Below are 10,146 nucleotides of genomic sequence, written 5' to 3'. Positions count from 1 at the left end.
AGATGATGCTGGAAGGCCATCGGGGAGTCGAGTAGTTCTCTCGTTTTTCCTTCTTTGGTATGTAATAAAAATATCTTTAAGACTCCTCTGTGTCAGTTACTGAGTTTTTCGTTCAGGGTGTAGCTGTTGGTTTGTTTTCTGTTCGTGCTGGCCTTTTAGCCTAGTCTATGTTCTGTTTAGTCCTTCTTTAGTGGCTTTGAAGGTTATGTAAAAGACTATGTTGCTTCATTTTAATAAAAGGGGGCAGGGGTAAGCCCTTTTCATTCAAAAAAGAAAGTCTGTTTTCGTTTCCATTTTGCAAATTTTTACTTTTGTTTCCATATTTCCTCTTCGTTTCATTTTCTGCCGGAAAAGCCAAAAGTTTCCACTCTATTTTCATCCCTACCCTACAGCACTGTGGCTATTCAGTGGTCCTGTTGAGTGGACAACAGAAGCAAGAGGAACATTTCGCTCCTGCACAGAGCAGCATGCAAACTGAACTCCGTATCCACCACGGCACCTCGCATGACAACTGAACTGTGAACCAACCACATTCGGTGTGGTCGCGATCGATCAGACGGCAGGCGGCATCACCAAAAGAGCTCTAGGTGTAGGAAGAACAATCTTTTCTGCCTCACTCTTCACTTCGAATTGCAGTGTCAGCAGTTTTATTTCCCCAAGCAGGATCGGCAGAGCTGCAACACTCAAGAGGCCGCAAGCATCCTATCCTTAGGTTTTGGACACCGAGTTTGTATTACAGAAACAAAGCAGCTTTCCGCGAGCTCTTTCGTCGTTCGTTTGGCCATTTGCGAGACAGAAAGCACAACACCTTCAGAATGAAACAAAAGGATAGAAGAGAAAAACAGCTATAAGGGCACTAGACCAGTGATCCCAAATCTTCTAGTGTACATAGGGATGGAGGTCTAAAATGGGGAAGTGGCAAGCAACAGTTCAGATTCAGAAATCAACAGGGACACTAAGCCAATACAAACCGTGGCCAGGGATGCCACCACTCATTAGCGTGCAGAATGCCCACAGCCACAGCCCACAAGCAAAGCCACACGCCAAAACTACAGATTCCATGACGGCAAGAAAGACCGCGCGTATCGATCTTAAGGGCATAAGATACTGCGTCAAGATTGAATACTGCATTCTGTTGAAACACACGGAGCTCACTCCGTTTGAGCCACCTCAGGCAAGGAGATCGAGCAACAGCAATGGTAGTATCCACCCTCGTCGAACTTGAACCTCTGTGACAGGTGCACCGCCGGTACTGGGTACTCGCCCCAATCCTGTTCCCCGTATTGCCTGAATATACTCCGAGCATCGAAATAATCGTTTCTTCCGTTCGATTTCTTGCTGCAGTGAAAGAATGTAGGCAAGGTAAGACAAACTGTATATGGACAGGAAACATCACACTGGATGCCGGACAATGCTTGTTGCTCTCACCTCTTCCTGTGGCGCACATTCATTATGGTTGCATGCAACTGCAGTTCGAAAACAAAAGGCAATTTTAGCACCAAGAATCACATAAAGGATTATTAGATTTAATTAAATAACGGATACAGTATCAACAACTGTTGAAGCAAACAGATATGCAACAGAAGTTAACTGTAATATGTGTAACATTTATCCCAGAATACTCAAACTGACTCTGACACCATAAAAGTGACCAGCTGACAGCCTAAATTGATCAGGATAGAACATCTTAGCCATATAAGACTGATCATCAATTTCACCATAGAATGTTCGATGTGATGCCACACAATGACACAAATGTATGGCTAGAGTTTGCATCAAACAATCTGCAATTTCAGTAAGTTCTGGTGGACAAAACTTGCGACCCAAATCTAAATAACTGATCATCAGCTTAATTATATATGCTTTCAAATGTAGAATAAATTGGCAGAGAGCGAGAAAACTAGTTCCAGTTATACAGCTGTACTCACCCTCAATTCTTGTCTGGCATCCCTTTCAAGAACTAGGCCTGACTTGACGAAGGCTTCAGTTATTACCTCTGATAGTAAAAGTAAAGGAACAACATCCCACATCCAAGAAATATAGTTCAATTCTATGATAGCAATAGTGAATGATGAGTTATTGACAATGGTAGGTAATGCGCAAACTGCTGCTGAAGAAATTTAAAAGGTCTGACAAAACATATTACATACATATATTGCTTATTAGCTACTCCTTCCGTTCCTAAATATAAGTCTTTCTAGAGATTTCACTATGGACTACATAGTGATGTATATAGACATATTTTAGAGTATAGATTCACCCATTTTGCTCCTTGTGTACTCCATAATGGAATCTCTACAAAGACTTATATTTAGGGATGGAGGGAGTAGTATACAACGTTCCAAAGGATACTGCAAGCTCGAACAAGGCGTCCTTCTCCACCAATTTCCAGTACTGGAGCATATACAACCCGGGCCCTAGCTGGTGAGCCTTTCATGCATGTCTGAAATTGTAGCATTCATGTCATGCGAATCACCAGAAAAGCCATGCAAAAGTATCCAAAATTAATTAATACTTGAATGTCATATTGTTTCAGTCGTCGCTTTCCCATTCAATAAAACCATTTAAAGGAGTACTGTGGAGGAGTGCTCTAGAAAGTAGTATGAAATACTTTGTTCCTTGGCTCCAACTTACCACTCCAACTGGTCATATATTAATCAACTTCCGATGCGGATACAAAAGGCAGGTATTCGATGATAAAATATTTCCAGCTCTAAAGGAAACTTACCAGGCCCTTAAGTTGTATGGAGATAGGTCGGTTTTCCAATGCTTCATTTACCTGGGAAGATATTGACTGCATTGACAAGACAGTGAATTAAATTTCTTCCTATTGGCATCCAATAAAATCGTATCTTATATGAAATGACAATACCTGGAGGACATCAGAAGCCTGGGCTATACGATCCTTATTCCACAACTTCAACATCAGAACTGTTAGGTGGAACGTTTTCGGTTTAATGAATATTGACTTGTCAATGCCGAATTCTGCAGGAGATTAATAAGAGCAGTTCAATACCTGAATGGAACAAAAAACTGTAATTTTGAAATGCATAGAACAATATTAATAATATGTAGCATCTCCAATATAGCACTAGCATACAATAATAATACAAAATAGTGCGGTTTCTACATATTTCTAGTAGCTGTACTTTTTTCAGAATTCCAGAATTTTTAACTTTAAATACATTATATTTCTACTAGCCTTCCTTTTCTTTTCAATTTGCATATAGCTTCTGCAGCATCTCACTATTAACCAGCGAGCTGCCTGGTTTCTTGACATCAGCATGACACTTTGGAGCTAATGAGCAATCAGGATCAAGATAAAAAGTATGGCATCCCATATAAAGAAAATAACTTCGGACCTAAGTATACTTGAGACAAAATTAAGCTAAAATAACATCACATATTCGCATCTTGCTATTTTCATACACACAATTGCCCTCTATATTAATTGCTTAGTACGTACAATGTATAACTTGGAAAAACATGGCTATCTACCTTTTTTTTAGCTTATGGCTATCTATTTTTGTTTGTTCTTTTGCTCTGTTCCACAATTTCATACCCCGAACATGAAGTGATTCGTAGAATTGCATATTATACATAGGCCGTTTTAGACATTCTCCTTCAAACTGCAGCGAAGTTACGTATGTTCCATTGACCATTCCTACTTATCAAGAGCATAAGTTGATAGTATTGACTGTATAGAAAACACATAGAAGGTTGGGAACCTTTATTATCCATTTTCACTATGACAGGCTTTTCTTCTTGGACTGGCAGCTTGACCGAAACACTAGGGCTCGCTGCTTCATCAGTTTCATCCACAGAACCTTCGCTTAGGATTTCATCCTTATCACTGTCTACATTAGATGCGGACACGCTGAGGATCGACCTCTGGAAGTTATTTAGCTTCTCGACAAGACCCGGGTGGATGGCCAACGGAAGTGATATGAAATGCGAGTAATCTAGCATTGGACTTTGAACAGCCTGAAACAATTACAATGTCCACTTGTTCAGAGTGACTATTACAACTATACAAAATAACAAACACATGGACACAAATTCATTATAGGGCTGCACTCAGCTAGAGGGATTAAGAAGTCTGTCACTAAAGTTAAAGTGAGGGCCTCATCACTGACCCAACGATATGAAATAAACAAGGAACATGAAAAAAGTAAAAAAACATGTAATCATAATGGAGGCTTCAATTAATTCGGTGATGGTACTACTTTCGAAAGAATTGGAAAATAGATATTAGTCCCTATGACGTTGATGTTGCGACTCTATGTAAGGCCGGGGACAACAGCAACAATAATGAATGACTGCACATCACTCGAGACAGGCGGGGGACCACACCCCCATTCCGGAAAGAAATAAAGTAACAATGTCACTTCTACAAGACGTGCTTGGTGATTCACACTGGATTTTCTGCAACAAATATAGGAGCTCTGCAATTCTAGCATTCTGCACATGCACTTTCACATTACAGAATAGACTGCTTAAACTTTTAACTCGTTGAAGTTATATTTGTGAAGTAAGCTAGCTTGTGATTTACGTACAAAGATAATGGAGGGTATCAATAAGAACTTCAGTGTCATGAACCAGATGAAAATGGGAAGTAAAACCAAAGTACCAAACTACAATCGATCATGGTACTTCAACAGTATGTCATCAAATATAAACAGATACAGCGATGCAGTAAACAACCTAAGCATCCAGTAATCATATGTTGAAGCAGTGTGTTGAAATTTACCTCTTCAAGGATCTTTGCAATTCTCTCTGATGCTTTTCCAATACTTTCGGCACTTTCACCTTCGAGGACTGTATTTTGACAAAGTTACTTCTTTAGCTCTGAAAATAACTAATATATTACCTTATTGAACTTAATTTCAGAAAGAAAGATGGGAATATTTACCAACTAGTGTTTCCTCCTTCGGAGATGGAAAAATGAGCTTAACTCCAGTCTCCTGTTCGATCTGCTTCTGCACAGATCCACTACAAACCAAAGAATTCGTATTACACCAACAAATAAAGGCCAAGAAGTTTCAAAGGAAAAAAAAAGCCAACCATTATCCCCAACAAATAATTGTAAGTATGAGGTCATTACCCCTTTCCTTTCACAAAACGCATTAGAGGAATATCCACCTGGAAAAGAACAATTGAATTTGTGAACAGTGTTTTGAAACTGCTTGTAAAGATCACACATATCAAGCTTAGGGGGAGGGGTAGCCTGGTTGAAAACAAAATGATTGAATCGATCTGTGTGTATCATACCTCAACAGAAGAGGAATATTTTCCTCTGATTACCTCCATAGTGTTTTCTATAACTACTTTAGTTGCACTGGAACCAAAGGTGGAATTACTTTCTGACGAGAAAGTATTATTGGTGGTTACTTCAATTCCAGCATTAGTTGTTTCATCAAACACCAAATTCTCACTATCACTAATGGAAGTCCCCGCCATTTGCTTCCTTCCGGAATTGGATGTCTCGCCAAGGTGATCTGCATCATGTGGAAATATAAGGTCATTCTAAAATGTCACCACAACTCCGCACACACGAAATAAAAATGTGAAATGTGTTGAACTAAGAAAGAAAGAGACAAGTCATAAAGGGAAAAAGAAACTACGGCAGCCCGATTCTGAAATTGCTTTCTAAGCTTTTGAGCATCAGCTCACAATTTATTGATGGTCTTGCCATTACCAAAGAAATAATAACCACACAATGGCAGGGCAATCAGACAAATCTAAAAGAAACTAGTACCATGTGTAGCCCAAGGATTGAGTTCCAAAACTGGGATCGATAACAACAAATCACTTGTTTGGCTAGCAACGTGCGGTGTCACGGCACTCTTTAAGAATGCCAGTAACTCTCCAAAGAAATATTTTTTTAAACTTTTTGGTAAATGGTGCGAAATAAAACGGCAGGTAGCAAATACTACCTTTTTGGGGGATTGCTTGTGTTGAGACTGGCCTCCATCTCTGCAGAGGTGAATTTGTTTTCCTGTGTTTCGCCGTGTTACTTGAAGCTTCCTGCGCCCGTTCCATGACAGAGGAGGACAAATTATTTCGACCAACTGATCCCTGCAACTGCAAGTCAAAGCAATAGCATATAAACATTGTACTGTAGGTATTAGTACTTCATCAATTCCTAAATGTAAGTCTTTTAAGAAATTTTACCAGGGACTACATACGGATGTATGTAGACATATTTTAGAGTATAGATTTACTCATTTTGCTTCGTATGTAGTCTGTAGTGAGATCGCTAAAAAGACTTATATTTAGGAATCGGAAGGAGTAGTTTCTTAGGTGCTTTTGTAGCTCGGACTGTTGGTTTCTTTAATAGAAAATCAGAAGGGAGAAACCCTTGTTTCACTCGAAAAAAACATTGTACTTTAGTACTCCCTCCGTAAACTAATATAAGAGCGTTTAGATTATTAAAATAATATTCTAAATTCTTTTACTAAAATAGTGTTCTAAATGCTCTTATATTAGTTTATGGAGGGAGTACTAGGCAACTACTGAGGTGTGCTAATCCAGAAGCACGGATATGGGCACAAGCCACAAGCAAGCAGGGGTGGAAGAACAAGTAGAAACATACAAATCACTGAATTCCTTTTGAGAATATAAAAAAGGGGGCCGAAATTCATCAGGAGCAAATCATAGAATCTACAGTACGTATTATAACCTGGAGGTAGCGGAGCGGGGAGCCGGCGACGAGCGGGGGCCTTCGGGCGAGCCGGCTAAACCTAGCAAGCAAGAAAAGGGGGGACGGCGTGATGTTAGGATGCAGGAGATCGCCGCGCGAGTAAATTTTGTGCCTGGTGGGGCGAGCCGCCGCCGGAGACCAAAACGGTTCCGGTGCCCTCCCGTGTTTCGATTCGGAGAGGAAAAGTTGTGAGGTTTCCCTTCTGCTGTCCGTGCGGAAATAAAGTAGTCCTACCTCGCGAGGAGTACTAACAGCAATTCAATGTCATGAAGTGGAGTCCTACTCCTACCTCGCGAGAGAGCTGTGCGCGAACATGACACGCGGAGGAAGGGGAGGATGACGCGCTGCGGCGGCGGCGGCGGCGGCGGCGGCGCTGGGACTTTGGGGAAACAGAGGTGCCCCAGCAGCTATACAGGGCGAGTCGGGGGACTCGTGGCGTTCACAGACCACAAGCAGCAAAATACTGAATTTTTTCGAACACAACTACACAAGCAGAATACATACTGAATCATCACAAGTATACCAATATATACATGCAGATGTAATCCATCACACGAAACCAGAAGAGTGCTGCATTTCCATGGCATTTGACTCATCTAGTACTATTAATCTACAAGGCGGGTGGTGTTGAGGTTGAGGTTCATGTTGTCGCGGCGGTTGAGCATCTCGGTGATGCCCTGCACCCACTTGTGCTGCTCCTGCCTGCTCCGGCACTCGAACTCGATCACCCGCTCCTCCGTCCTCACCCCGAAGTAGCCCCTCCGCCGGCCCCCCTCATCCACCTCCCTCTCCCTGCCCGCCCACGCCGCCACCTCCGACCGGACGTCCACCACAACACCTGAAATGAAACAAAACACTACACAGTTAGTACACAGCACGTCCACGTACCACCACCGCAGTGGAGTCACAGGTATTACTACTGGACGAGTACTTGCTTACACTTCTTGGTCTTGATGAACGTTCCCGCCATGTGCGCGCTCTTCATCTTGATGACCACCTGCGATTAGATCAACCGTATTGGTAATGGTATCGTCGTCCACATTGATGGGTTGATTCTTGGTGACACGGTCGTGTTCTTCCTACCTGGAAGTTGGGGTCTATGTACGCCGTGACGAGCTTCCAATGGAGTATACCCTGCCTCGTGCGCTTGAGCAGCTCGCCGCCTCTGGACACGAAGATGAGCGGCGAGATGTCCCGCTCCGACGACGCCCTGCCGGCGTCCCCGGGCAGGGCGGTGGCCTGGATCTCCTTGTGGAGCCTGGCGCGCAGCATGGCGGCCCCGCGCAGCGCCGTCGCCGCGCCGGCGGTCAGCGCCATGATGTCGCCGCTCGCCTGCGCGTTCACGGCCGACTGGATGGACCCCAGGATCTGGTCGTGGCTCGCGCCCATCGCCTGCGCCATCTCCACGCAGTGCGACGCCACCAGCGCCGCCGCCGAAGCGATGGCCGCCGCCGTCTTCGCCCCGCTGTCGCTCCTCCGGGCCGCGGGCGGGGGAGGAGGCGAGGGCGAAAACACAGCGCCGGCCACCAGCGCGGCCACCGCCGCCGCGACCCCGGCCACGGACGTCGCCGCGTAGGCCTGCGCGTTGCGGGACCGGGCCTCGGCGCGCTTCTTCTCCTTCTGCTCCTTGATCCACGCGCCCATCGTCGTCTTGCCCCCTGCCCTCCCGGCGACGGCGGCGCCGGCGGCGGCCCGGAGGAGCTGCGCGTCCATGTTGCCCGCCCTGGGAGAGAACGGCGGGCTAGGCACTCCTCCTCCTGCCTGAGCAGCCGCCATCGTCGCGTCAAGTGGCGGCGGTGGCGATCTCTGCTCCTTACCTGCGCCCGCGACGACGCCCACGTCGGGGATGTCGCAGACGCCCTTGCTGCTCAGCACCTTGAGCGCCTTGGATATCTCCGCGGCCGAAAGGCTCCAGGACCTTGCGAGGAACTCCATGGTCTCCGTCGGGGTCTCCGGCGCCCGCACCGTCGTCGGAGGCCACTTCTCCGCCGGGGCCGGTCCGCCTTCCTCCTCAATGCCCTCCAGCCTCTGGAGCTGGCCATTGCTGCTCTTCTGCTGCTGCTGATGATGATCAAGGCATTCTTCCATTGCTCACAGTGACTAATCAAATGTTAGAACCTAACAGTGTCAGAAGTTGCTAGTCTCGATGATTAGAGATGAGAATTGCATTGCATGAATTTAAGCCACGTACGTACGTACACACGAGAGATGGGCAGGTCGGCCGGGTTGACTTGAGTGAGGATGAGAGTGAGAGTGAGCTTGATGGATGCTAGGACAAAGCTCAATTAGCATCAACTAAGATACAAGTCTTATAGCATGGATACTAATATCTGACTGACATAAGCAACTGAGAGTTCAGTCAAGTACACATGGATGACAGTGTCAGGCTTGTCCTATATATGGGAGCCAGGAAAAGACAAGGCGGGAAGTGCTGTTAATTAATTGTGCTTAGAGGGGCTCATGCTGTTAGTGGGTGCTAACTAAAGCCTCCATAAAAGCGCTCAAGGTGTTGCTTTTGTCAGCACTGAGGTGGAGTTGAGTATCTTTTGGCAGTCTGCTCTCTGGTGGAGCCCCTGGTGTCTCTTGATATTTGGAGTGAGAGCACAAGTGTTGTTTTGATCTCACATTTCACATTCATGTTTGAGCAAGCTAGCGAGCTTAGACCCTGTTTGGTTTCAATAAGTCAGGTGACTTAAAACCAGTGACTTATAAGTCACCCTTGTTTGGTTGTCACCTGACTTATAAGTCACCTGACCACACCGGCGACCTCGTCATTGGACAGACCTCGCCGCGCTCTGGACGCCGCCCGGCACGACGGCGCTGTGGTCGTCGTCGACCTCGCCGAAGAACGGCTCGCCGGAGTAGCGGAGCATGCAGGCGTCGAGCCAGACGACGGCGTCCTTCTTGGACGAGCAGAGGCGGTGCTGCAGCCGGCGGGACGGGGCGGGGCCCGGCGGGGCGCTGCAGCCGCGGGGCGGGGTGCTGCAGCCGGCGGGCGGGGCGAGGTGCTGCAGCCGGCGGGGCGGGCGCGACGGCCGGCGGGGCAGGGGCGGGGCGGGGCGCGACGGCCGGCGGGGCAGGGGCGGGGCGACACGGCCAGCGGGGCAGGGGCGGGGCGACACGGCCGGCGGGGCAGGGCGCGGCGCGGCAGGGGGCGGGGCAGGGGCGGGGCGGGGCAGGGGCGGGGCGAAGCTCCTGCCGGCCATGGTGGAGACCGGGCGGCGAGCGGAGGAGGCGAGCCAATCCGGGCGGAGGCGAGCCGATCCGGGCGTTGGGCGAGGCGGAGCTCGCGCTTCTGGCCTGGGCGAGCCGAGCGAGCTCGCGATGGAGCTCAGCGGCGGCGAGGGCAGCAGCGGTGCGCGGTGGGGAGGGATGGGCGAGGCGCGCTGCGCGGTGGGTGGGGATGGAGCTCGGCGGCGGCAAGGCGCGCTGCGCGGCGAGGC

At 47.3% G+C, this 10,146-nt stretch overlaps 2 protein-coding genes across 5 annotated transcripts; both read right to left on the bottom strand.

Annotated features, from left to right (window-relative positions):
• Positions 1-829: 829 nt before the first annotated feature.
• Positions 830-7,130, bottom strand: LOC123443263 (activating signal cointegrator 1 complex subunit 1). Its single transcript, XM_045119585.1, has 14 exons — positions 6,993-7,130; positions 6,683-6,743; positions 5,937-6,084; positions 5,272-5,498; positions 5,105-5,142; positions 4,913-4,992; positions 4,751-4,818; positions 3,729-3,984; positions 2,873-2,985; positions 2,729-2,794; positions 2,353-2,443; positions 1,929-1,996; positions 1,429-1,466; positions 830-1,338 (listed from the first exon to the last, which is right to left on the bottom strand). The coding sequence occupies exons 1-14, from the start codon at positions 7,016-7,018 to the stop codon at positions 1,152-1,154; spliced, it is 1,467 nt and encodes a 488-aa protein (XP_044975520.1). The 5' UTR covers positions 7,019-7,130; the 3' UTR covers positions 830-1,151.
• Positions 7,131-7,164: 34 nt separating this feature from the next.
• Positions 7,165-9,337, bottom strand: LOC123443264 (VAN3-binding protein). Of its 4 annotated transcripts, none has more exons than XM_045119586.1 (4): positions 8,895-9,337; positions 7,787-8,803; positions 7,643-7,700; positions 7,165-7,541 (listed from the first exon to the last, which is right to left on the bottom strand). In XM_045119586.1, the coding sequence occupies exons 2-4, from the start codon at positions 8,789-8,791 to the stop codon at positions 7,309-7,311; spliced, it is 1,296 nt and encodes a 431-aa protein (XP_044975521.1). In that variant the 5' UTR covers positions 8,792-8,803; positions 8,895-9,337; the 3' UTR covers positions 7,165-7,308. The 4 variants fall into 4 exon arrangements, with proteins under 4 accessions (XP_044975521.1, XP_044975522.1, XP_044975523.1 ...); XM_045119587.1 differs by having other exon boundaries at positions 8,899-9,337; XM_045119588.1 differs by having other exon boundaries at positions 8,903-9,337.
• Between the last annotated feature and the right edge of the window lie 809 nt (positions 9,338-10,146).

This window comes from Hordeum vulgare, chromosome 3H (assembly GCF_904849725.1).
Source record: "Hordeum vulgare subsp. vulgare chromosome 3H, MorexV3_pseudomolecules_assembly, whole genome shotgun sequence".
NCBI lineage: Eukaryota > Viridiplantae > Streptophyta > Magnoliopsida > Poales > Poaceae > Hordeum > Hordeum vulgare.
The sequence above is the reverse complement of the archived record's forward strand: the minus strand, read 5'-3'. Positions and strand labels throughout refer to the sequence as shown.